Source organism: Pelophylax lessonae (genome assembly GCF_965119305.1).
Source record: "Pelophylax lessonae genome assembly, chromosome: 4".
Classification (NCBI taxonomy): domain Eukaryota; kingdom Metazoa; phylum Chordata; class Amphibia; order Anura; family Ranidae; genus Pelophylax; species Pelophylax lessonae.
Genome location: NC_138771.1, coordinates 14198638 through 14226491, shown reverse-complemented (window position 1 = coordinate 14226491; position 27854 = coordinate 14198638). Strand labels below are relative to the sequence as shown.

Genomic DNA, 27854 nt, shown 5'->3' with positions numbered 1-27854 from the left:
CTCTCTCCAGTTCCAGCACATCCTTCCTGAGGACCGGTGCCCAGAACTGGACAGCATACTCCAGATGTGGCCGGACCAGAGTCTTGTAGAGAGGGAGAATAATCTCTTTATTTCTGGAGTGAATCCCCTTTTTTATACATCCCAGTATTCTGTTGGCTTTGCTTGCAGCGACTTGGCACTGCATGCCACTGCCAAGCCTGTTGTCTACCAGTACCCCCAGGTCCCTTTCCATCCTAGACTCACCCAGAGGTTTCCCCCCCTAGTGAGCAGCTTGCTTTTGTGTTTCTGACGCCCAAGTGCATTACTTTACATTTCTAAAAATTAAACCTCATCTGCCATGTAGTTGCCAACACCATTATTTTGTTCAGGTCCGCTTGTAAGGTTTCCACATCCTGCATAGAAGATATTGGCATGCTTAGTTTACTATCATCCGCCAATACCGAGATTGTGATGGGTATCCCCTCCTCTAGATCATTTATGTATAAATTAAACAGGATTGGTCCCAGGACAGAATCTTGGGGGACCCCACTTTCCACACCCGCCCAATCCGAGTACTCCCCATTAATCACCACCCTCTGAACTCTCCCCTGGAGCCAGTTCTCTATCCAATTACTCACCCTATGGTCCATACCTACGTACCTTAGTTTCTAAAGTAAGCGTTTGTGGGGAACGGTGTCAAATGCCTATGCAAAGTCCAGATACACCACATTCACAGGCCTTCCTTTATCTAGGTGGCAGCTCACTTCATCATAGAAGGTTAATAGATTGGTTTGGCAAGAACGATTTTTCATGAATCCATGCTGATTACTACTAATAATACAGTTTTCATTACTAAAGTCTTGTATGTGGTCCCTTAACATCCCCTCCAAAATCTTGTAGACTACTGATGTTAGGCTGACCGGCCTATAGTTACCCGGGATATATCTCTGCCCTTTTTTAAATATTGGTACCACGTTGGCTTTTTTCCAATCAGCTGGCACCATACCCATCTGTAAACTATCCTTAAAGATCAAGAATAATGGTCTGGCTATCACCTGGCTGAGCTCTTTAAGAACCCTCGGGTGCAAGCCATCCGGTCCCGGTGATTTATTTATGTTAAGTTTCTCTAGTTTAGTTCTAAGTCTATCTTCTGTTAACCATGGCGGTACTTCCTGAGGTGTATTATTTAATTTAACATTACCATCTGGGCTAGTGTAGCCCCCCGATTCTTTTGTGAAGACTGAAGAGAAGAAATTATTTAGCACTTTTGCCTTCTCTCCGTCCTCTGTGGCCAGTAGTCCTGTATTATATAGTCTTGTGCCCAGCGCTCTGTGTATTATGCAGTCCTGTGCCCAGCGCTCTGTGTATTATGCAGTCCTGTGCCCAGCACTCTGTGTATTGTGTAGTCCTGTGCCATTTGCCAAAAAAAAAAAAAAAATATGTCCCCGGATTTCATTTTAAAATTCTGGTCACCTTCTCTATGTCCAAACCAGCATTGACTGCTTTAGACTGTGAGACTCGGAGCAGATGTTAATTTAATCAGCTCAAGCAACCTGATGCTGGGGTCTCCTGCTATAGTTTGTTTCTTAAGGCCCCTTTCACACGGGCGCCTCCATGTAGCGGAATCCACTAGCTCAGCTCTGCAGATTGCTCCGCTGAGCAAGCGGATAGCAGGTCCGTGTCCGCTCACTTTGCAGAGCGGACACGGACCCAGTCCCGCTCTCCTCTATGGGGAAATTGGTTGGAAACAGACCGCCAGCCCAGTTCCTTCCGATCAGCCAGATGGAGGGAAAATAGGACCACCACCAGCCTGTTTTTTTGTGGGCAGGATCGGATGGCGGTGGGTGTCTGCTGATATCTGCCGCTCCAAAAAGGAAACTGTAGGGTCTGATCTGGTCCACCTGAAAAACTGACAGGTGGACCTGTTTAGACAGCCCGTGTGAAAGGGCACTAAAGCCCCGTACACACGTACCGATCGTCGTCATACAAACGTTCGTCTTTTCTCCCCGGGATGTCGATGTCTGTTGAAAAGTGCAAAGACAGCACAAGAATTTTGTCCGCCGACTTCAGCTGACTGCAGAAGTGATGTCATGTAATGGTTAACTTTCCCTGTGTTTTTTCTTTTCTGAGCATGCCCAGTCTTGCAAATCTGCGGTCTGTCGGCTGATTTCTGTACTGACTGGCGAACAATCGTCCGTTCTGGTGTCGGCATACAAAAATTTTTATGTTTGCAAGAAAGACTCTTGTCCGCAGAATGTGCGCAGACAGCTGTCGGAGGCACCATACTAACAAGCGTACAATCGGCAGATCTTTCGTCCGCCGACGTTTGTATGACGATGATCGGTACATGTGTACGGGCCTTAAGGTGTTACGTGTTTATTAAGTGTGTCTCTATCATTGTGTGCCTTCTAGGTGTGCATTTCCATTGTTAACTGGGTTCATTGAGTCACATATTGTTTCTGTCTGTTGGCTAATTTGGCTAACTTTTGGAGGTTCCTACATGATGGGGTTAGTCTGGTGTCAACGCTACGGGTCTTTTCACATGAGCTTTCCGCCCGGTTTTGCTCAGCGGGGATCAATCCGCCAAGCCCCTCTGAGCAAGCTCACAGTGCTGTGATGGACCTTTCAGATCCCCGCTCTCCTCTTTTGGAGATCGGATGAAAATGGCCCACCTGTCCATTTTCATCCGATCCTATCCGATCCGATCCTCCAGACGGATGGAAAATAGGGTTTCCATCTGTCTGGATTTCATGGACAGTATCGGATCGGAGAGCAACGAGTGTCAGCGGACATGTCACCTCTGACATCTGGCGCTCCATGGGGTGCATGGAGCATCCGATCGGGTCCGCCTGAAAAACTGACAGGGACCGGATCAGAAAGCCTGTGTGTAAGGGGCCTAACTCGTTATCTAACCTTTGTGTGATGTTTTGGGTAAGTTGTTCATGTGGTGACTGACCCAATTTTGAAGTGTATAAAAACTTGTATTCCTTTGGTTCGTTTCCCAACATTTTGTCTGTGGACGATGCTTGGGGCAAAAGGACTGGTATTGGCTCTCAGTCTGCTGGAAGGGTTTGGAGGACAGGAGGCACTGTTTGGCACCTATGTGGGGTGCCAAGCATTCCGTCACAATGGTACAACAGGCACATATCAGGGATATGAAGTGTTGGGGTAACAAATGCTTTAAATATGACCGCAGTACAATTGTTTAGAAAATGAAATACCATTCTGTATCACAGGTCGATTCCTGGAAATGCACATGTACATGACTTCCGCTCTAGGCAAGAACGACATGAAGGCCATCGGACTACAGATGGCTCTAGACCTTCTGGCCAAGAAGGAAGAAAAAGACTCCATTACGGGACTGAAGACTCGAACGCAGCCGGGACGTCCAGACTGGAACAAGGCAAGACTAAATTCCAGACGAATATTTATGGATTGGCTTATAGAAATTTTTTGAAAAGCAATTAATAATTTGTATTCTTGGTTTTAGGTTTTCCAGAAAATTGAGCAAGAAAAGAAAGGAAAGGTGCAGGTGTTCTACTGTGGCTCTCCGGCACTGGCTAAAGTCATCAAGGCTCACTGCGAACAGTTCAACTTCAAATTTTTTAAGGAAAATTTCTAGACATTTAGTCTTTGTTATAATAGAGTAATTCAATGAGAATGTAAGGTGCCTACAAATATTAATAAATGGTCAGATCAAGGAAGGCTTGTTTTTGAAGGACAACTGTGCCTTTGGTACAAGTTGTTCGTAAAGTGTGTCCCTGAACGACCCGTTAGTGAACTTAGCCTTATTCCCTAGTTAGAACACACAGACAGGCACTTAGCATTTTCTTTACTCCACTGGCTCAAAGGAACAGTCTAGGGGTGTCTTTTTAAGCTTTTATTGGAACATAAAACTTGGATGGGGTGAGGGAGTAATGGAATACCCCAGAACTGAACTCTTGGAGGACTCATTATCTTGCGGCACTGTACAAAAATGCCCCAACGAACCTCTAATGCTGATGGGGACTATGAATTCTCCCAGAGACCAAAAGCTACACACAGTCACTTATGCCTCGTACACACGCATCGATTATTGGCCGGGAATTTTCGGCCAACGCCCGATCGGCCGATTTTCGGCTTGTTAGTATGATGCTTTCGACAACCGACTCCGACTTTTCGGCCGAAAATAATCTGGTGTGCATGATATAAAATTTTTGTTGGCCGTCAACACAACGGACAATTTTCCGTCAGTCAGTACAGATTTTGGCAGACAAAAATCTGATGAGCAAGACTGGGGATGCTCAGAGAAGAAAAAACACACGGAAAGTAAACCAGCACATGACATCACTTCTGAAGTTGATTTTTGTTGGCCGAGAAAATTTGTGTGCAGTCTAGGCACATTCCAACCAACAAAACACCACTCTGGACAAAAGTCGGACGATCGGTCGGCCGATAATCGTTGCGTGTGTACGAGGCCTTACTCTCCAGCACATGGACCATCTACTCACGCTGCCACAGGATCATCAGTTGCCTCCTTCTGATATCCACTAGGGCCAGTGATGGCGAACCTTGGCACCCCAGATGTTTTGGAACTACATTTCCCATGATGCTCATGCAAACTGCAGTTTAGTTGAGTATCATGGGAAATGTAATTCCAAAACATCTGGGGTGCCAAGGTTCGCCATCACTGCACTAGGCTCTTCATAGTGAGGAAGATGCAGACTCACACTACCGTAGGACAAGGTGGACACTCTTTCCCCCTACCTCCTCCTGGCTCTCTCCAGTGAGCTCTATTTTGGCCTAAATTGATTCCAGGACTTGCAAATAGGCACCCTGATAATCCTAGCTGGGATCTTAGTGTCTTCACAATGGTTTCTTTATCACTCCTGCCTCAAGGGCAAAGCCCCTGCACAGGAGGTCTCCTCCAGCAGGATTAGACCCAGGAACACTGCAGCTTCTGCCTCAAGCCTCATACTATTTATGGACTCTCCACCCACCTACTGGGCAGAACTTCAAAGGGATTGGCTGAAGTTCCATAAATATTCAGGCAGCCCAATCTGTTCTTCCTCCCACTAGACTTCCAGAATCCTCTAAAATACAAGGGGAAGAAATCAGAGCAGCACCCTGTGAAACACTGAGCAGGCCTAAACAATCAACCCCTGCTCCTTTGATTACAGAGGAGCAAACTAAATTTACCTAACAGCCTGCACTACTCTAAGAGGGTGCCACAAATGTATTTCCACCTTTATAATCAAATTTGATAACACCCCACTGTACACTGTATGCTTGTTATGTTCCCATTCACAAATCATACCAAAAAAAAAAACGTATTTCTTACCTTTTAGACCAGGGGTCTTCAAACTATGGCCCTCCAGTTGTTCAGTTTTTGTTCGTAAAATCAAAAAATAGTAATTTATTACACATTCAGTAATTGATACAAATATATAACATCAGTTTCCAGATATGATACAGACATATGTGAAAAAAGCTGACACAGAAAAAAATCATATAGTAAAACAATTCATATTATAATAGTTAAATAATATTTGTTAGAAAATATTAAATACAAAATATTATAATATGAATTTTTACTCTTTTCACATATATCTGTATAATATCTGGAAACTCATGTTATATATTTGTATTATTTATGTGCAATAAATTACCATTTTTTTATTTTATCTGCACTATCTCACAAAAGTCAGTACACCCCCTCACATTTTTGTAAATATTTTATTCTATCTTTTCATGTGACAACACTGAAGAAATGACACTTTGCTACAATGTAAAGTAGTGAGTGTACAGCTTGTATAACAGTGTAAATTTGCTGTCCCCTCAAAATAACTCAACACACAGCCATTAATGTCTAAACCGCTGGCAACTAAAGTGAGTACACCCCTAAGTGAAAATGTCCAAATTTGGCCCAAAGTGTCAATATTTTGTGTGGCCAGCACTATTTTCCAGCACTGCCTTAACCCTCTTGGGCATGGAGTTCACCAGAGCTTCACAGGTTGCCACTGGAGTCCTCTTCCCCTCCTCCATGATGACATCACAGAGCTGGTGGATGCTAGAGACCTTGCACTCCTCCACCTTTCATTTGATTGCACATATAATTTCCTTACGACCTATCACATTTTTGAAGGCCCTGGAGTGCCAGGACAATGGAATTACCCACAAAATGACCCCATTTTGCAAAGCAAACACCCCAACACATATTCTAGGAGGCATAATGAGTCTTTTGAACATGTCATTTTTTTCCACAAGTTTTTGGAAAATGTGAAAAGAAAATGAAAACCTGTTTTTTTTTTTTTTTTTTTTTACACAAAGTTGTCAATTTATAAGATATTTCTAACACATAGCATGTGTATAGCAAAAATTACACCCAAAAATACATTCTGACATTCCTCCTGAGTATGGCGATACCACATATGTGAGACTTTTACACAGCCTGGCCACATACAGAGGCCCAACACCCAAGTAGTACCGTCAGGTGTTTTAGGATCATAAATTTCACATCTAATTTCATGACAACCTATCACACTTTTGAAGGTCCCCAGAGCACATGGACAATGGAAACACCCACAAAATGACCCCATTTTGGAAAGCAAACTCCCCATCACATAATCTAGGAGGCATGGGTGCAAATAGGTACTCAGGTACTCTGATGGGCTGCAGACAGGTACTTAGGTACACTGATCAGCTTCAGAAAGGTACTTGGGTACTCTGATGGGCCGCAGAGAGGTACTTGGGTACTCTGATGGGCTAGAGACAGGTACTTAGGTAATCTGATGAGCTGCAGATAGGTACTCAGGCACTCTGGGCTGAAGACAGGTACTCAGATACTCTGGGCTGGAGACAGGTACTCGGGTACTCTGGGCTGGAGACAAGTACTTGGGTACTCTGAGGGTCTGCAGATAGGTACTCGGGTACTCTGATTGGCTACAGAGAGGTACTGCTCAGGTACTATGATGAGCTGCAGAGAGGTATTCGGGTACTCTGATTGGCTGGAGACTGGTACTCGGGTACTTTGATGGGCTGGAGACAGGTACTCGGGTACTCTATTGGGCTGCAGATAGGTACTCTGAAGGGCTGGAGACAGGTACTGGGGTACTCTGATGATAGGTAGTCAGGTACTCTGAAGGGCTGGAGACAGGTACTCGGGTACTCTGATGGGCTGGTGATAGATACTTGGGTACTCTAAAGACATGTACTTGGGTACTCTAATGGGCTAGAGACAGGTATTTGGGTAATCTGATGGGCTACAGATAGGTACTCGGGCACTCTGGGCTGGAGACAGGTACTCGGGTACTCTGGCCTGGAGAAGGTACTCAGGTACTCTAAAGGGCTACAGAGAGGTACTCTCATGTGCTGGTGACAGGTACTCAGGTACTCCGATGACATGTACTTGGGTACTCCGATGACAGGTACTCTGATGACAGGTACTCGGGTACTCTGATGACAGGTACTCGAGTACTGCAATGACAGGTACTCTGATGACAGGTACTCGGGTACTCCGATGACAGGTACTCGGGTACTCCGACGACAGGTACTCTGATGACACATACTCGGGTACTCCGATGACAGGTACTCTGATGACAGGTACTCGGGTACTCTGATGACAGTTACTCGAGTACTCCAATGACAGGTACTCTGATGACAGGTGCTCGGGTACTCCGATGACAGGTACTCGGGTACTCTGATGAGCTAGTTAAAGGCACTCGGGTACTCTGATGACAGTTACTCAGATACTTCGATGACAGGTACTTGGGTACTCTGATGACAGTTGCTCGGGTACCCTGATGAGCTGGTGACAGTTACTCGGGTACTCTGATGACAGGTACTCGGGTACTCCTGTCAGAAGAGTACCCGAGTACCTGTCATCGGAGTACCTGAGTACCTGTCATCGGAGTACCCGAGTACCTGTAATCAGAGTACCTGTCATTGGAGTAACCGAGTACCTGTCATCAGAGTACCCAAATACCTGTCATCAGAGCACCTGTCATCAGAGTACCTGTCATCGGAGTTACTTGAGTACTCGTCATCAGAGTACCCAAATACCTGTCATCAGAGCACCTGTCATCAGAGTACCTGTCATCGGAGTAACCGAGCACCTGTCATCAGAGTACCCAAATACCTGTCATCAGAGTACCTGTCATCAGAGTACCTGAGTATCTGTCATCAGAGTACCTAATGGGCTGGGACAGCTACTCAGGTGCTCTGAGGGGCTAGTGACAGGTACTTTGGTGGGCTGGTGACAGGTCCTCTTTATTGGGGGGGCAATCGTGTGTTTGGTGTGCACTGTATGATCGGTAACTAGCTGTTACCGCAATCTCCTCCTCACACGGGATTGGTGTGTAAGGAGGAGAGCTCGGTAACAGCTAGTTACCGGGTTTGTTGACATTCTGTGACCGGCTGTGATTTACCCAGATCGGGGATGGACTGTGTCAGAGTGACACTCTCCATCCCCGATCGCCGCTCTGCACAGGGACAGTGCATGTGGCCGGCTGTGATTGGACACAGCTGGTCACATGGTAAAGAGCCTCTTTTTTTTTCTTTTGGGCTCTTTACACTGATCGGGGAGGGGCTGTGTCGCGAGGGACATGCCGCACCCCCGATCACTGCGCTGTGCACCCCCGGGGGCGCAGGAGAGCGGCGAGAATGGGCGGACGTCATATGAGGCCCGCCCGGAGGGACAGAGCATTCCTACCAGCGTCATTTTACAATGTGCAGGTAGGGAAGAGGTTAACTTGTAAATAACAAGTGTCAGAAATAGGCTTGGTCTTTAAATGGTTAAACAGGCTCTGCCTGACCAAAGATGACTGTTTGAGTCACATGGGGAAGCTGCATCCAATAGGATAGCTTCCCCAGTGACCCAGAAAACCATAGAGGAAGCTCTTGAGTCCCTCTCCAACAACAGTGCTGCTGCAGAAGATTGCCACCTGCAGTGGAGAAAGTGGACTGCACCTGCCTACATGCCTTCTGTATGACCACTAATTGTGACAATGAGGTTGGTTTACTAAAACTGGAGAGTGCAAAAATCTGATGCAGCTGTGCCTGGCAGCCAATCAGCTTCTAACTTCAGCTTGTTCAATTAAGCTTTGATGAAAAACCTGGAAGCTGATTGGTTTAGAGCTGCAAAAGATTTTGCACTCTCCAGTTTTAGTAAATCATCCCCAATGACTTAGAAAACTTCAAACATTGTAACGAACCAAATAAAAGGAGAACTGTGCTGCCGACACACTTGATTGATTACGTAATTCCGTGCTTTGTGTAAAATACATGTTTCATGACAAATAAAGAGAAAAACACCGTTTATTATTATTTATATCTTATAATAACAAACGTTGCAGTTGCTGGGTTTACTTTGCTGTGATTTGTGAACTAACGTTAGCAACGCAATGCTGTGCGCGTCCCTCTGATAGTAGATGGCACTTCTTCTTCTAATCGCAGTCCCATCGTATGACTTTCCATGGCAGGATGAGTCAGTAAACTCTCCTAAGAAACACCTGAGAACCTGACAAGTGTCTTCTGCTGTTGTCCTCCCGGAGGTCCCCTTCCACCTCTTCATGTAGACAGAAGAATAACAAGTTACTGCTAACAATCCAATTGTAACAATTGAGTCTTCCTATTTAATGTTCTTCTTATCCGCTCTCAGGGGCTCCTAGGACTAGAAATGTGTCTCCGGGGGGCGCTCACAGACAAAGTACTTCGCTTTATATTAAACAAAGTGAGGAGGATGCCCTTTATAAACACATTTGGAAGCAGATCTTCAATCAGAGGGGAAAGTGATCTTCCTCTGCTAATAATAGTCACATGCAGGTGAGAAGACATAAATACATGTTCATCGCTTCCTATTCCTAAATACAGCAATACAGCTAGATAGACCTCAGCTGATGGCGGTGCCAGTGGTGCCCCCTTCCCGCTCAGTAGGACACTGAGCAGGCTAGCGCATCGGCAAAGCTCCCCCCCCCCCCCCCCCCCATATTACTCTCCTCAGTCCTCCAATTCCTGTCCTCAGGCCCTTGTTATTGTCCTCGGCTCCCACCCCTTATAGCATCCAATTACTGCCCCCCCCCCTCACAGCACGCCATTACTGTGCTCAGGTTCCCCCCCCCCCTCCTCTCAATGCCCTATGCCCTATTGCTGTCCTCAGCTCCCTTCTCACAGCGCCCCATTACTTTCCTCAGATCCCCCCCCGTGCCCCACTACTGTCCTTAGCTCCCCTCTCACAGCACCTCATTACTGTCCTCATTCCCCCCCCCCCACATTTGCCCCATTACTGTCCTCAGCCCCCCTTTACAGCGCCACATTACCGTCCTCAGCTCCCTCCACAGTGCCACATTACTGTCCTCAGCTCCCTCCACAGCACCCCATTACTGTCCTCAGCTCCCCTCTTCCCCCACAGCACCCTATTACCAGCCCCCCTCTTTACAGCACCCCATTACTGTCCTCATTTCTCCCCCTGCCCCTCACAGCGCCCTATTACTGTCCTCAGCTCCCCCCTGCCATCCACAGTGCCTAATTACTGTCCTCAGCCCCCCTCTAACAGTGCCCCATTACTGTCCTCATCCCCCCCCCCACTCCCTACTGTGCCCAATTACTGTGCTTAGCCCCCTTTTACAGTGCCACATTACTTTCAGCTCCCTCCCCCCACAGCGCCCCATTACTGTCCCCAGCCCCCCTCTTTACAGCACCCCATTACTGTCCTAAGTTCTCCCCCACCCCCCACAGCACCCCATTATTGTCCTCAGCCCCCTCTCACAGCACCCCATTACTGTCATCATTCCCACCCCCCACATCGCCCCATTACTGTCCTCAGCCCCCTTTACAGTGCCACATTACTGTCCTCAACCCCCCCTTTACAGCGCCACATTACTGTCCTCAGCTCCCTCCACAGCACCCTATTACTGTCCTCAGCTTCCCCCTCCCCCCACAGCACCCTATTACCAGCCCCCCTCTTTACAGCACTCCATTACTGTCCTCAGTTCTCACCCTGCCCCTCACAGTGCCCCATTACTGTCCTCAGCCCCCCCCCCTTTACAGCTCCACATTACTGTCCTCAGCTCCCCCCTGCCATCCACAGTGCCTAATTACTGTCCTCAGCCCCCCTCTCACCGTGCCCCATTACTGTCCTCATTCCCCCCCTACAGCGCCCATTTACTGTGCTCAGCCCCCTTTTACAGCGCCACATTACTGTCCTCAGCTCCCTCCACAGCACCCAATTATTGTCCCCAGCCCGACTCCTCCCACAGCGCCCCATTACTGTCCCCAGCCCCCCTCTTTACAGCACCCCATTACTGTCCTAAGTTCTCCCCCAACCCCCACAGCACCCCATTACTGTCCTCAGCCCCCCTTTTACAGCTCCACATTACTGTCCCCAGCCCCCCCCTTTTTACAGCACCCTATTACTTAACTCAGTCTCCCCTGCCCCCCACAGCGCCCCATTACTGTCCTCATTTCCTCCCCACAGAGCTCAATTACTGTCCTCAGCCCCCCTTTACAGCGCCACATTACTGTCCTCAGCTCCCTCCACAGCACCCCATTACTATCCCCAGCCCCCCTCTTTACAGCACCCCATTACGTTCTCAGTTCTCCCCCTACCCCCCACAGGGCCCCATTACTTTCCTCAGCTTCCCCCTTCCCCCCACAGCACCCTATTACTGTCCTCAGCTATCCACCTCAAGCGCCCCATTGCTGTCCTCAGCTCCCCACCCCCTCATCGCTCCTTCTCCTGTCTTACCTTATATAGACAGTCCAGAGGCCTGGGGACACAGCGGGTCTGGACAGAGGGTCGGGGCTGCAAGTTGGTTATTGGTTGCTAGGACCAACCTGCATCCAAACAACCAATCACCAGCTGTTAACTTGGGCAGCCCCGCCCTTTATCCTGAGCTGTCCTGTCTCCTGCCTGGAATAATGACAGCGGCGCCTCGGCTTGTAAATGGTGGGACGGGTGTAACCCCTCTGGCTGGCGGGTGTCACCTGGGTGTAGTCCGCACCCCTATAGTGACGCCACTGGGTGGTGCAGGCTTTAGCATATAGGGCCCCTTGGGAAGAACAATTTTTGCCCCCTTCAACTACCGTCCAATCAAGAACACTTAGGAATCTATTTTTAAAACAAAATTGATGTAATTTGCTTAACCTCCCTGGCGGTCTGATTATGTCAGGATTTCTGTGCTAAAAACAGTACATTGTTTTGCATGGAAATCTGTTGTTTTATATTTTAAAACTCACCTTCCCCTGCGATCCCCTGCCGTCCTCCCCGCCATCCTCCTCCGCCATCCTCCCCGGCCGTCGTCCTCCAGCCGTCCTCCCGCCGTCCTCCCCCACCACCCTCCCGCCGTCCTCCCACTGTCCTCCCGCTCTGTGCTCAGCAGATGCCGGCACTTGTCTTCCGGTTCCCTTCCCTGCAAGCGATTACACTGTATCATCCCATCTCACCACAGGATTTCACCTGGTGACTTTTCCAGTGCCCTGCCTGCGCTTTTCCAGTGCTTTGTGCCTGGAAAATAGAGAACGACCATGGCGCCAAAAAGCATTATTTTTGCGCAAAAGCGCTTTTAGACGAACTGGAAAAAAGCGACAGCGAAACGGAGTTACTTGAAGAACTGAGCGATAGCGATTGGTGGGAAAATTCGTCATCAGGTATGGAAAGTGACGACAGCGACGATTCTGATGTCTCTTTCTGGCAAATCGCTCCGTTAGAAATTCTGAAGAATTATTTGATAAACTTCCCGAATTCCACAACTATGTGCCAGAAAGAGACATCAGAATTGTCGCTGTCGTCACTTTCCATACCTGATGACGAATTTTCCCACCAATCGCTATCGCTCAGTTCTTCAAGTAACTCCGTTTCGCTGTCGCTGTTTTTCAGTTCCTCTAAAAGCGATTTTGCGCAAAAATAACGCTTTTTGGACGCCATGGTCGTTCTCTATTTTCCAGGCACAAAGAACTGGAAAAGCACAGGCAGGGCACTGGAAAAGTCACCAGGTGAAATCCTGTGGTGAGATGGGATGATTCAGTGTAATCCGTTAGGATCACAGCTATGTATCATCTCATTTGGTGTATTTACATTTTTGAAATTCCGCCGGTTCCACCCCCCCTTGCAACGCTGGCAGGGAAGGGAACCGGAAGACAGGTGCCGGCATCTGCTGAGCACAGAGCGGGAGGACAGAGGGAGAGGATAGAGGGAGGATGGTGGGGGATCGCAGGGAAGGTGAGTATCATTCTGGGGTAATCCTGAGTGTGGCTCGGGGTTACCGCTTTTGTTACTCTATATTAACCCCGAGCCACACTCGGTAATACCGCTAGGGAGGTTAATACTGTATGTGTATTTCCTATGATCATCAGTGCCAGCTAGTGGCCATTATGCAGTATTTATCTGAAACGCCTCAATCAGGAACATACTACAATATGACCACTAGATGGAGCTGATGGTTATAGGAAATAAATGTACGAAGGGGATTATTTGTGATGGCTGTACGAAGAATTAAAACAGCCATACAGTGATTTTTTTAAAATAAATAGACCCCTAATTCATGTATAGATGTATAAGTAGCCTCAGACGGCCATTGTGGAGCCGCACAGAATGCACAGGTGGTAGGGCCACCCCTGTTTTAGCATAAACCTGAATGTCTGGCCTTCCAATCCACGCCTCTCAGTCATTCTGATTTGGGGAAAATGATCTTCCACTGTTAATAGTCACATGACGGATGAGAAGCCAGAATATATCTCCCTGTTTCTGATCAGAATCCATTGATCGCCATCTTGCTGAAAACAGTGCCAGCAATAAAGGGTTTAGTTAGACACACCTCTTTTCTGGTGGTGAAGAGCCCCTGTGCCCGCCCCCACTTCAACTACCGCCCAATCAGAAAATATTTATTTTGTAATATGTATGGAATTTGTAAATGTGCTCACAACCCCCCCCCCCCCCTCCACCACACGCGCAACCGACGTAGGGCTACGTCGTTTCGCCCAGCCGAGCCAGCCTGCCGCAGTAAATATGCGGCGAGCGGCCAGCAGGTGGTTAAAGAACTGAATTTGAGGCACTGAGGACTTTCATGGTACAGTAAAGGACTTACAAAACACAAGGTATATGTAAAAAATTACAAAAATGTATTGAAATCATTTAAAAGCCGGGACCACCCAATTAGGGAGGTAAATATGCAACATATATTACATTGAGTTTGTCTATAAAAGACTAATACACATCTAGAACCGTTATAACTCATACATATATAATTGTACTTGACTATTCCTCTGGCATGGATAGATGCCACCATTAAAAGGGTGGGACCAGGCCAACTAGAAGTGGCTCTTGCCAATTATACTCGACATGTTTCACGGGATTTCCGCTTCTTCAGGACAGCGACGATTCTGTCTCTTTCTGGCACATAGATGTGGAATTTGGGAAGAATATCAAATGATTCTTCAGAATTTCCAACCGAGCGATGTGCCAGAAAGAGACATCAGAATCGTCGCTGTCCTCACTTTCCGTACCTGATGACGAATTTTCCCACAAATCTACAGAATAATTTCTCAAAACTCCTGAAGAAGCGGAAGTCCCACGAAACATTTCGAGTATAATTGGCAAGAGCCACTTCTAGTGGCCCTGGTCCCACCCTTTTAATGGTGGCATCTATTCATGCCAGAGGAATAGTCAAGTAGTCTGTTATAGACAACCTCAATGTAATATATGTTGCATATTTAACCCCCTAATCGGGTGGTCACGGCTTTTAAATGATTTCAATAAATTGTTGTAATTTTTTACATATACCTTGTGTTTTGTAAGTCCTTTACCGTACCATGAAAGTCCTCAGTGCCTCAAATCCAGTTCTTTAACCACTTGCCGACCACCCACTGCATATTTACTGCGGCCCTCTGGCTCGGCTGCGCGAAATGTCATAGCCCTACAACGGTCGCGCGCGTGGGCGAGTGCGCATCGCCAGCAGCGCGCTGCCGCCCCCACTAGGCAGCGGGGATGCCGATCCACGGGACCGGCTGCCGTGATTCCACCGGGCACCCACGATCGCTCCCCGCTGAGAGAGAAGGAAACACAACATTATTACAGTGACAGTGCATATTTATAGCACTGATTACTGTAGTAATGTCACTGGTACCCCCAAAAGTGTCAAAAATGTCAGTTATTGGTCCGATCTGTCTGCCGCAATGTCGCAGTCCCGCAAAAAATCACTGATCGCCACCATTACTAGTAAAAAATAAATAAATAAAAATTACATAAATCTGTCCCCTAGTTTGTAGACGCGATAACATTTGCACAAACCAATCAAAATACGCTTGTTGCAAATTTTTTAACAATAAATATGTAGCAGAATACAAATTGGCCTAAATTTATGAAAAATTTAGATTTTTAAATTCTTTTTTTTGGGAATGTTACAGTATCTCACAAAAGTTAGTATACCCCTCACATTTTGGTAAATATTTTATTATATCTTTTCATGTGACAACACTGAAGAAATGACACTTTGCTACAATGTAAAGTAGTGAGTGTACGGCTTGTATAAGACCCCGTTCACACAGGGGCGACCCTACTTGCTGGGGCGACCTGTGAAGTCGCGGTGCACAGCGTGCACCGCGACCTCGGCGCAACATGCACGGACTTCATATAATTGAAGTCAATGCAGGTCGCCTCCAGGTCGCCCCAAAGTAGTACAGGACCCTTTTTCTAAGTCGGAGCGACTTGTGTCGCTCCTATTAGAACCGGTCCTGTGCTAATCTATGGCAGGCGACCCACCGCGACTTGTCAGGCGACCAAGTCGCCTGACAAGTCGCGCTAGTGTGAATGGGGACTAACAGTGTAAATTTGCTGTCCCCTCAAAATAACTCAACACACAGCCATTAATGCCCCACAGATGCTGTACACTCACTACTTTACATTGTAGCAAAGTGTCATTTATTCAGTGCTGTCACATGAAAAGATTAGATGTGAGGGGTGTACTCACTTTTGTGAGATACTGTGTATAGCAGAAAGTGAAAAATATTGTTTTTTTTCCTGAATTGTCACTTTTTTTTTTTGTTCATAGCGCAAAAAAAAAAAAATTGCAGAGGTGAACAAATATCACCAAAAGAAAGCTCTATTTGTGATTTGTGGGGAAAGAAAGGACATCAATTTTATTTAGGTACAGCGCTGCACGACCGCGCAATTGTCAGTTAAAGTAACGCAGTGCCGAATCGCAAAAAAAATGGCCTGGTCATTAAGGTGGCAAATCCTTCCAGTCCAGAACTGGTTAATTGCTATGTATCTCCAGGGCGTAGGTACAAAAATTGCTTTTTTGATGTAGCACACACTAACTGTTAGATTATTTTAAAATATTTTAAACAATTTTATTCTTATTAGAGATCTCACAGCCTAAAAATAACTGACACCAACCAATGCTGTAACCTGTAAAGACCAGTTACATATTCGCATTCAATATTCTAGTACAACTTTATTAGTTTGTACGTGAACAAAGGTAGCCTGCGGCTAGGCCATCACCGTGATGACAGCTGTGCAGGCGGATGATCCCGATGATTCTCGGGCTGATTTCTGCAGCATGGGAAGCCGCTGCACACAGGGGAGACAGACATAATTATAACCTCGAGTGCTGCCGCCGAGGAGGCCTGCTTATTAACCTGTCAGATCTGGAGGCAGAAGAGGGTAGGTGCGTACATATCTCCATGGTGACACGACCTATACATCTGGAAGATTGTCACCTCTGTGTACAGAGATATGAAACATTTATTTGAAGGCAAGTAACAGAGCAAACCCACAATATCCTATGGTCTGGGCTCCTTATCAGGAATGTTCATAGTACGGTCAATGAGTATTATTCAATAAATTATGAAAAATGTGCAACAAAGAAGAATTGTAGGACCCGACCTAGGAAGAGAGACCAAGTAGAGGAGAACACAAGAGAGGAGAAAAAAAAGATATTGGATATCGAAATGTTTGCTAAAGGGGGGTTTCTACGTAAAGGTTCACCTATCCCGTTCACCAAAGTGTCCAATGCATATTGCTAGAAAAGTGCTGACACCTTGTAACTGTGGGGAGGGTTAGACTAGGCTGCCAAATAACTGGAGGATCTTCTGGTTGGCCACAATCTAGTTCCAGGAGGGTCACTGGATCTGGACACCTGTACTCAGTTCAGCTTCACTTGTTGGCACGTAGGTCATCCTGGTCAAACTGGCTACCCTTGCTGACCTGGCTAGTCTGCTTACTAGTCAGAAAAGCAGGACATAGATCATCACTGACCACCAATGCTGGGGTATTCTTCTTTCCATTGACCACATAATGCTGCGCATTATTCCTCCCCAAATCCATAATGACGGGGCATTCTTCTTTCAACTGATCACAAATTCTGAGACATTCATCTGTCTACAGATCACCAATACTGGGGCATTCTTCCGCCCACTAACAACCAATGTTGGAACATTATTCCTCTTATTGACCACCAATTATGAGACATTTTCTTTCCATTAACCATCAATACTAGGCCAGTTCCCCGTTCATTGACTAACTGTGTTGAGCATTCTGCTGTTCACCGACCACCAATGCTAGGGCATTCTTCTTTCCACCGACCACACAATGATGGGGCATTCTTTTTTCCGCTGACCACTAATACTGGGGCATTCTTCCCCCACTAACCTACTAGTCAGAAAAGAAGGACATAGACCAGCACTGACCACCAATACTGGGGTATTCTTCTTTCCGCTGACCACTAATTTTGAGCCATTCATCTTTCTACTGATCACCAATACTGGGGCATTCTTCCCCCATTAACCACTCATGTTGGGACATTCTTCCTCCCATTGACCACCAATTTTGAGGCATTCTTCTTTCCACTGACCACCAATACTGGCCCAGTTCTCCTCTCATTGAGTAACAGTGCTGTAGCATTCTATTTTTCACTGACCACCAATGCTAGGGCATTCTTCTTTCCACTGACAACCAATTCTGAGGTATTTGGCATTCCACTGACCAAAAATACTGGGACATTTTTCCACCCACAAACCACTAATGCTGAGGCATTCTTCCTCCCATTGACCACCTATTCTGGGGTATTCTCTCAACTGACCACCAATAATGGGCCAGTTCTACTCCCATTGACAGTGTTGAGCATTCTGTTTTTCACTGACCAACAACACTAGAACAATTTTCCTTCCACTGACCACCAATTCTGAGTCATTCTTCTTTCCACTGACCACTACAGCTAGGGCATTCTTCCTCCCACTAACCACTAATTTTAGGGCATTCTTCTGATCACAAATTCTGGAATATTTCTCCTCTCATTGACCGACAAAGTCTCATTGACTTTTTTTTCACTGACGACCAATTCTGGGGCATTCTTCCTTCCACTGACCACCAATTCTAAGACATTCATCCTTCCACTGACCACTAATATTGGGACATTCTTCCACCCGCTAACCACTAATGCTGAGGCATTCTTCCTTCCATTGACCACCAATTCTGGGGCATTCTTTCTCCCACTAACCACTAATGCTGGGGCATTCTTTTGACCACCAATCCTGGGGCATTCTTCCTCCCACTAATCACTAATTCTGGGGCATTCTTCTGACCAATTCTGGGGCATTCTTCTTTCCACTGATCAACAATACTGGGTTGTTTCTCCTCTCATTGACCGACAATGCCAGGGCATTCTTTTTTCACTGACCACCAATTCTGGGGCATTCTTCCAACCATTGACCACCAATTCTGGGGCATTCTTCCTTCCACTGACCACCAAGGCTGGGGCATTCTTCCTTCCACTGATCACCAATGCTGGGGCATTCCTATTCCCATTGACCACCAAAGCTGGGGCATTCTTCTTCCCACTACCGTTAATGCTGGGGCATTCTTCTGACCACTAATTCTTGGGCATTCTTCTTTCCACTGACCACCAATACTGGGTTAATTCTCCTCTTATTGACTGACAATGCTGGAATATTCTGTTTTTTATTGACCACCAATCCTGAGGCATTCTTCTTTACAATGACCACCAGTTCTGAGACATTCATCTTTCTACTGACCAGTGACCACCGATACTGCTTTCAGAGCCATGTATGAGTCCCACAGAGATGTTCCTTCAGGAAAGATCTGTTCAGCCATCAGCCCGTCATTGATTTTACCAAGCTGGTGGCACACAGTTGCAAGGACCACCCGTCCATGTGAATGAGCCCTTCCAAATGTGTGAAAAAAGTTAGAAGACTTATCTGCACACTTGTTCTGGAATTATGTTTCAAAGTATGGACATCAGAGGGTCAGCTAGCTTGACAGGCGGTTAATCACAATTTCACAGTGGGACATCAACAATGGCAGCCACCATATCTTCATAAAGGTTTCCTGACAATGTTCTAATTTGTGGGGAAAATAGTTTATAACTAAAGAGACACTGTCTCTAACGGCTTCTGCCATCTTAATTGACCAGCCTAGGGTGGCGAAACTCGTGTGCCTGCGCATAAATGTCAATTCATCCCAGCACTCAAGGCATGTTGACAGTGGTGTATTTTGGTTTTGTGCTGCCCTAGGCAAGACTAAAATTGGGCGCCCCCCACCCCATGTAAATTTTCCCCACTCCTTTTTTAACAGATGTGACTCCATCCAAAACTGAAGGAAAGTCCCAGCATGAACCCCTGAGATCTCATGGGGGGTGAGAGGGGGCGAGAGAGAGAGAGAGGGGTGGGTGGGTGAGGGAGGGAAAGAGAGCGGGTATGAGAGAGAGAGAGGGGTGGGTGGGTGAGGGAGGGAAAGAGAGTGGGTATGAGAGAGAGAGAGAGAGTGGGTGAGGGAGGGAGAGAGAGAGAGAGGGTGGGTGAGGGGGGATGAAAGAGAGGGGGGAATCAAAGAGAGAGAGGGGGGATGAGAGAGAGAGGGAATGAGAGAGAGAGGGGAGAGAGAGTGTAAGAGGAGAGCGAGAGAAGGGGGATGATAGAGAAAGAGAGAGGGGGATGAGAGAGGCGGTTCTAGCAGCTAGTGGCCAACAGAGTCTCAGGTGGAGTGGGGGCAGCTTTTTTGCTGCCCCCCTGCAAAGTGCTGCCCTAGGCCTGGGCCTTGTTGGCCTAGGCCAAAATACAGCACTGCATGTTGAGAATGTACACTGAGCAGTGTGTGATGCATGGATCAGCATACTTTCAGAAGAAACATTGCTTGCAGGCAGAAGAGGAGTTTTTATTGCAGTCTACCTTCAAGTAATAGAGAGCCTGGAGGAAGTGCAGGCTGTGCTCTCTATTCACCTAGTTCCTCCCTCTGGTCATAAATGTTCTCAGAAGGTGATGCCTGAATAAAGGTGGCTGGAGGCCAGGAGTAGAAGTACTCGAAGGGCGAGTGAACTGGGCTCTAGTTACTATTCCTGCTGGATATCATCACAATTGTTAAATTTGTTGCCTGCATATTGTCACGACTGCCCATTTTTGCCCATTTAGTGCTCCCTGTAGGGTCCGGCCTCAAATAAAGTGTTTGTAAGGAGCCCATCAACATATTAGATTGCCTTTAAATTGATAATAAAGGCTTTTATTATTATTATGTTATACTTACCTGCTCTGTGCAACATTGGCTGTCCCCCACTGGCGCTGTCCATTCCCCTTCCTCTGAGTGCCTCCATAACAAGTCATGTGCTATCGAGGGAACTCATGCGTGCTCTGGAGAAGTGCTCTGTGCATCCATAGACACACACAGCACCAGTAAGTCACGTCCCCCGGCTCCCTCTTCACAGGAGTTTGATTGACAGTAGTAGGTCTCCTGTGAGATCATAAAGAGAGGGGAGTGGTGCTGCAGCTTGGATAGCACTGGAGCAGTGAGAGGACTCAGGTAAATGTTGGGGGGGGGCAAGTGGTGTTTTTTTTTTTTGTTTAACCTAATGTAGAGAATGCACTGAGGTAAAAAAAAAAAAAAAACATTTAGAACTACTTTAGGGCCTTACTGAATCTCTCTAGTGTATACACACAGCAGGTATTACAAACCCCACAAATGGGGTTGTCAGGGACGTAATCGCCGCTTAGCGGCAACAGAACAACTCGGGCGGGTGCGCATGCGCGGGAGCGCGCCGGCGAGGGCACACATGCGTGCCGGCGCGGAGCGCGTGCGTCATGACGCACACCACATCAGCCCTGCCCCTATATAAAGCTCTCTCCTGGCTTACTCCAACGCTGGTTTATCGTCAGCTCCCTGTGCCTGTATCCTATGAATTACCTTGCTTTTCTGTTGTGACCCGGCTTACCTTTGGACCTGTCTGCTCCCTCTCCTGTGATTGACCTCGGCTTGCCTGACCACCCTTGTTCCCGCTGCACTTCTGTTTGATCTCCTGTGTACCGACCTTGGCTTACTTCAAACGGACTGGCTCCTGTTTATCCCTTCTGCTACCGCTGGCCCCGGCTTGCTTGATTATCTGCTTGCTTGCATCAGGACAGATTACCCGTGTATGACCCTTGGCTTGGCCCTTACTTTTGCACCTGTATTACTGAATACCATCGGAGTTCCTGGAAGCTGTCCTAGGTGTCTACCTAACCCACCCACCGATACTGCACAAGCATCCAGTGCTCCTTGGGACGTGTCATCTCCTGTACCACTTCCAGGGGTGATCTGCACCAAGCTGCAAGGGAAGCCCTCTCAGCACTTCGGCCTCAACCAAGGTATCTGACAGGTGCACTGTCCCTTTAAATTCCAAAGGTCGACAACTGCTGCCTCATTCACAGTTCTGTGTCTTGCAGAACCATATTTAGCCCAAAATATACATACTCCATACCAGGAGTGCTTGCTTTTATTGGGGACTAGCTGTCTTTAGGCAAAGTGAGATTCATTTTATGCCCGCATGCTCCACCAAATGTAGATTCCAGCTTCAAATGGAGTATTTGTGAGGAGCATCCTTATCAACACATCAGATTGCTTTTTAGGGCTTCTTGCCTACTTTTATTTCTTTGCAAATCAAAAATTAACATGAAAAGTCCTTGCAAGGGTTGTCAGAAGACAAAAAAGACAATACAAATCCTTAGCCTCCTGGCTGTTCACTGGGCTATTTTCCATCCCCCATTGTTGTGCCTGAAATATCACTCTTGTCACAATGATAGTAATCAGCGATGTGTGGACATTGATGCCTATTACTGTCTGTCTATGCAGTTTGGCTAAAATTGTTATATATAATTCTGCTCGCCACACAGGAACATTTTGCTTTGCTATGTACATATACAGTATCTCACAAAAGTGAGTACACCCCTCACGTTTTTGTAAATATTTCATTCTATCTTTTCATGTGACAACGCTGAAGAAATGACACCTTGTTACAATGTAAAGTAGTGAGTGTACAGCTTGTATAACAGTGTAAATTTGCTGTCCCCTCAAAATAACTCAACACACAGCCATTAATGTCTAAACCGCTGGCAACAAAATGAGTACACCCCTAAGTGGAAATGTCCAAACTGGGGCCAAAATGACAATATTTTGTGTGGCCACCATTATTTTCCAGCACTGCCTTAACCCTCTTGGGCATGGAGTTCACCAGAGCTTCACAGGTTGCCACTGGAGTCCTCTTCCACTCCTCCATGATGACATCACAGAGCTGGTGGATGTTAGAGACCTTGCGCTCCTCCACCTTCCGTTTGAGGATGCCCCACAGATGCTCAATAGGGTTTAGGTCTGGAGACATGCTTGACCACTCCATCACCTTTACCCTCAGCTTCTTTAGCAAGGCCGTGGTCATCTTGGAGGTGTTTGGGGTCGTTATGTTGGAATACTGCCCTGCGGCCCAGTCTCTGAAGGGAGGGGATCATGCTCTGCTTCAGTATGTCACAGTACATGTTGGCATTCATGGTTCCCTCAATTAACTTTAGCCCCCCAGTGCCGGCAGCACTCATGCAGCCCCAGACCATGACACTCCCACCACCATGCTTGACTGTAGGGAAGACACACTTTGTACTCCTCACCTGGTTGCCGCAACACACGCTTGACACCATCTGAACCAAATACGTTTATCTTGGTCTCATCAGAGCACAGGAGATGGTTCCAGTAATCCATGTCCTTAGTCTGCTTGTCTTCAGCAAACTGTTTGCCGGCTTTCTTGTGCATCATCTTTAGAAGAGGCTTCCTTCTGGGACGACAGCCATGCAGACCAATTTGATGCAGTGTGCGGCGTATGGTCTGAGCACTGACAGGCTGACCCCCCACCCCTTCAACCTCTGCAGCAATGCTGGCAGCACTCATACGTCTATTTCCCAAAGACAACCTCTGGATATGACGCTGAGCACGTGAACTCAACTTCTTTGGTCGACCATGGCGAGGCCTGTTCTGAGTGGAACCTGTCCTGTTAAACCACTGTATGGTCTTGGCCACCGAGCTGCAGCTCAGTTTCAGGGTCTTGGCAATCTTCTTATAGCCTAGGCCATCTTCATGTAGAGCAGCAATTCTTTTTTTTAGATCCTCAGAGAGTTCTTTGCCATGAGGTGCCATGTTGAACTTCCAGTGACCAGTATGAGAGAGTGAGAGCGATAACACCAAATTTAACACACCTGCTCCTCATTCACACCTGAGACCTTGTAACCCTAACGAGTCACATGACACCGGGGGAGGGAAAATGGCTAATTGGGCCCAATTTGGACATTTTCACTTAGGGGTGTACTCACTTTTGTTGCCAGCGGTTTAGACATTAATGGCTGTGTGTTGAGTTATTTTGAGGGGACAGCACATTTACACTGTTATACAAGCTGTACACTCACTACTTTACATTGTAGCAAAGTGTCATTTCTTCAGTGTTGTCACATGAAAAGATAGAATAAAATATTTACAAAAATGTGAGGAGTGTACTTACTTTTGTGAGATACTGTATTTTGCAGAACAGCCACCTCTCCCCGAAGAAGATTTTGGAAACTGAAATGCGTCGGAACTCACATGAACATTGGTGTCAGAATTTGGCTATGGTAACAATTATGATGTAAAATATGTATGTGGGGTGGTTTTGATGTGATAAATTGATGTATCAGCCTCAATGATTTTAGGATGCTTTTTTTAAATCCATGTTTCAATTAACCACTTGCTGACAGCCGCAGTACATATACAGAGGCAGGTCGGCTCTGTTGCACAAAACAATTTACCTGTATGTAATTTCCCGCAATAGCCAGCGGGGGCGCGTGCATGTGCTCAGATTAGCCACAGGGGGAGCCAATCAGGAATCAGCGGGTCTGGCAGATGTGATGTCTGCTGGCCATCCGCGATCGCTCCCCAGAGAGACAGAACAGCGGGCTGCCGATGTAAACAAGGCAGACCGCCATTCTGTCAGGGGTGAACACAGTGATCCTGTGTGCCTGCTATTTAGGAACACGGATCTCTGTGTTCATCTAGTGAGTCCAGCCCCCACACAGTTAGAAAGCACCCCCTAGGCTCACACTTAACCCTTTGATTGCCTATGGTGTTAACCCCTTCCCTGCCAGTGTCATTATTACAGTAACAGTGCATATTTTTAACACTGATTACTGTAGTAATGTCACTGGTCCCCCCCCCCCCCAAAAGTTTAAAAAATGTCAGTTAGGTGTCAGATCTGTCCGCTGCAATGTCGCAGTCCCGAGAAATATTGCTGATTGCCGCCATTATTAGTAAAAAATATAAAAATCTATCCCCTTGGTTGTAGATGTGATAATTTTTGTGCAAATAAATCAATATACACTTATTGTGTTTTTTTTTTTTTTTTTTACCAAAAATATGTAGCAGAATACATATTGGCCTAAAATGATGAAAATAATTAGATTTTTTTTTTAAATGTTTTTTATTGGGAATATTATATAGCAAAAAGTAAAAAAAAATATATATTTTTTTTTTCCAAAAATTGTCTTTTTGTTTCGGTTATATCGCAAAAAATAAAAACCGCACAGGTGATCAAACACCACCAAAAGAAAGCTCTGTTTGTGGGGGAAATAAAGGACATACTGTACATTTTAATTGGTTAAAGCATCGCACGACCGCGCATTTGTCAGTTAAACGAACGCAGTGCCGTATCACAAAAAATGGCCTGGTCATGAAGGGGAGGTAAATCTTCCGGGGCTAAGGTGGTTAAAAAAAGTCCCAATTTTTTTTTTTTAACTGTTAAATAAATAATTTTTATTAATTCCACACAGACAAATGGATACTCACATGCAAACCAAAAACAAAAATCCAAACTTATCAGAGATCTGAGGAAAGGGGCATGACCCCCGAAACGCGTCAGTTGTCCAACCATTTGCATTTAGGACTTCACGTGACGGCTGGAGCGGATCAGTTTGGCTTGTTATTTTTTGTTGGCATGCGAGTATCCATTTGTTTGTGTGGAATCAATAAAAATTATTTATGGTGATGCACAAGGTGGTTGCGCCCTCCTATGTATTTTTTTGCGGTCATTTTTAGTAACATTTTTTTTTTTTCCACAAAACATTTTATTATAATATTGCTTGTGCGCTATTGTACTGTTTATGCTATTTACATTTTTTTTTTTTTTATTTGCAATTTTTTTTTACCCTTTTTGCCCTTTAACCTTTTCAATGCCAGGTCTGTACAGCTTAAGGACCTGACAGCGGGGGGATTTCACACAATCCAATAGCTGCAGCCACCGGGATTGTGTGTAAGAGCCGGTTCACACTGCCGCGACTATCAGTCGCCCCATGTCGGAGCGTCTTTTTACCGCGATTTTACCGCGACTTCAGCGCCGACTTGTGAATTATTTTGCGCGACTTATATGACAGACGACTTTGTATTTGGCCAATCAGAATATGATGTGTTGTGACCTAATTCCCCTTTTCTGTTTTTTTTAAACAAATTTCCTCATTGCCCACCAGTGCCACGTATGTGTCCACCAGTGCCACTGCCCACCAGTGCCACGGATGTGTCCACCAGTGCCACAAATCAGTGTCCACCAGTGCCACATATCAGTGCCACGAATCAGTGTCCACCAGTGCCACGTATCAGTGCCATGTATCAGTGCCACGAATCAGTGTCCACCAGTGCCACGTATCAGCGTCCACCAGTGCCATGTATCAGTGCCACGTATCAGTGCCACGAATCAGTGCCCACCAGTGCCACGTATCAGTGCCACTAATCAGTGTCCACCAGTGCCACATATCAGTGCCACGTATCAGTGTTCATCAGTGCCACGTATCAGTGCCACAAATCAGTGTCCACCGGTGCCACGTATCAGTGCCACGAATCAGTGTCCACCAGTGCCACGTATAAGTGCCACGTATCAGTGTTCATCAGTGCCACGTATCAGTGCCACAAATCAGTGTCCACCAGTGCCACGTATCAGTGCCACGAATCAGTGTCCACCAGTGCCATGAATCAGTGTCCACCAGTGCCACTTATCTGTGTCCACCAGTGCCACTGACACAGACCAAGCAGAGATAATGGAATATATATACCATTACACATATATATATATATATATATATATATATATATATATATATATATATATATATATATATATGTATATGTATATGTATATATATATCATATATCATATACTATATACCATATAGGTATGGCTGCAATGTGGGGAATGCCTGGCTAAACTCTTTCTTCTTCCTGGAAAGTCTGATAACAAGTCGCTTCAATTAAGATAAGGAGGTGACTCCCATTGAAGTATATGGGACAGTTGGATCACAGGTCGCCTCAAATTAGTACAGGACCCTTTTCTGAAGTCAGAGCGACTTCAGTAGTGCCAATTAAGACGGCACTGATTGATTAACATTGCTTTTGTTATGTCAAGCGACCTGGGGCGACACAAGTCGCCTCATAAGTTGTGCTAGTGTGAATGGGCTCTAAAACTGACAGGCAGACTCCCATAGTTGCCAATATTTATATTTTATCAACAATTTTAGTATTTGATTGCGTTTGTTTGCCCTAACATTCACTTTATCATTTTTTCCCACCAGTGATATTTCTATGTATGATTTTGCTGTATATCATATGTATTGTATATGCACTGTTATATAAACATACAAATCATTTACTTGTGTAATTAATTACCCACAGACAACTACCCAAGGTCACCCCTGAAGAAGGAGTTACAATTTGACTTCGAAACGCGTTGGGTACACACCCTGGGGTCCTATGGTTGTCATCTGCTTACCTAAGTCATGTATTGTATACAGCTAGCCTTATTTTAATTCATTTGTACTTTCAATAAATTATATTCTCATTATTTTTGATGTTTATATCTAATTTTCTTTTGAAGTGCCTAAAAAAATCCCACAACCAGGGGAATTTTCCACTCTAGTCTTATACCAGGGATGTGGCACTCTTTAGGAAAGTCTAACAAGAGCACAATTTTTTAATTTTTGTAACATTCACTTTAGTGTGGTTTTTTATGCATTTCTTATACCTTTGCAGTAATAATCGTGTGACATAAAAAATTGGAACTATTGCTGTTTTAATCTCTATGGAGTCTGCTCTAAAATATATAATGCTTTGGGGATTTTATGTAATCTTCAGGCCTAAAATGATTTTTTTTAAACGTGTGAAAAAAAAAAAAAGTAAAAATTGATTTGGCAGTGAAAGGGTTAAAATCCTCAGTCCTGGTTTTGAAGTTTTTGGTAATAGCAAAGGGGGGGGGGGGGGTGACATCTTGACAACCATTGGATTAGTGATCGACCGATATCGGTTTTTCGTTGCCGATACTTTGGCCGATGCATATCAGTATCGGCCGATATTGGCCGATATTTTCGTACATTTAAAAAAATGTTTATTTTTTTTTATTTTTAGCACTGGACAGGTACTCTTGTGCAGGGATCTGGGGGTCTAAAAGACCCCAAACCCCTCCTCTGCACTTAAAAGCATTCAACGGCAAGTTTGGCTGTTTTGAATGCGGTCATATTTTTTAATTTGGCGCTGAGTACCCGGAAGTGATGTCATGACGTCATTTCCGGGTTTTACATGGAGACCCGATCAG

At 45.9% G+C, this 27854-nt stretch overlaps 1 protein-coding gene across 1 annotated transcript in view; it reads left to right on the top strand.

The window, feature by feature from the left end:
* The window catches only part of LOC309552209 (NADPH oxidase 5-like), a 79089-nt gene extending 75428 nt beyond the window's left edge, over positions 1-3661 (top strand). The window contains exons 16-17 of the mRNA XM_082253045.1: positions 3216-3382; positions 3470-3661. Coding sequence (XP_082109171.1) covers positions 3216-3382; positions 3470-3601 — 299 coding nt within the window. The 3' untranslated portion in view covers positions 3602-3661. The remainder of the gene's footprint in view (positions 1-3215; positions 3383-3469) is intronic.
* The last annotated feature ends 24193 nt before the right edge of the window (positions 3662-27854 follow it).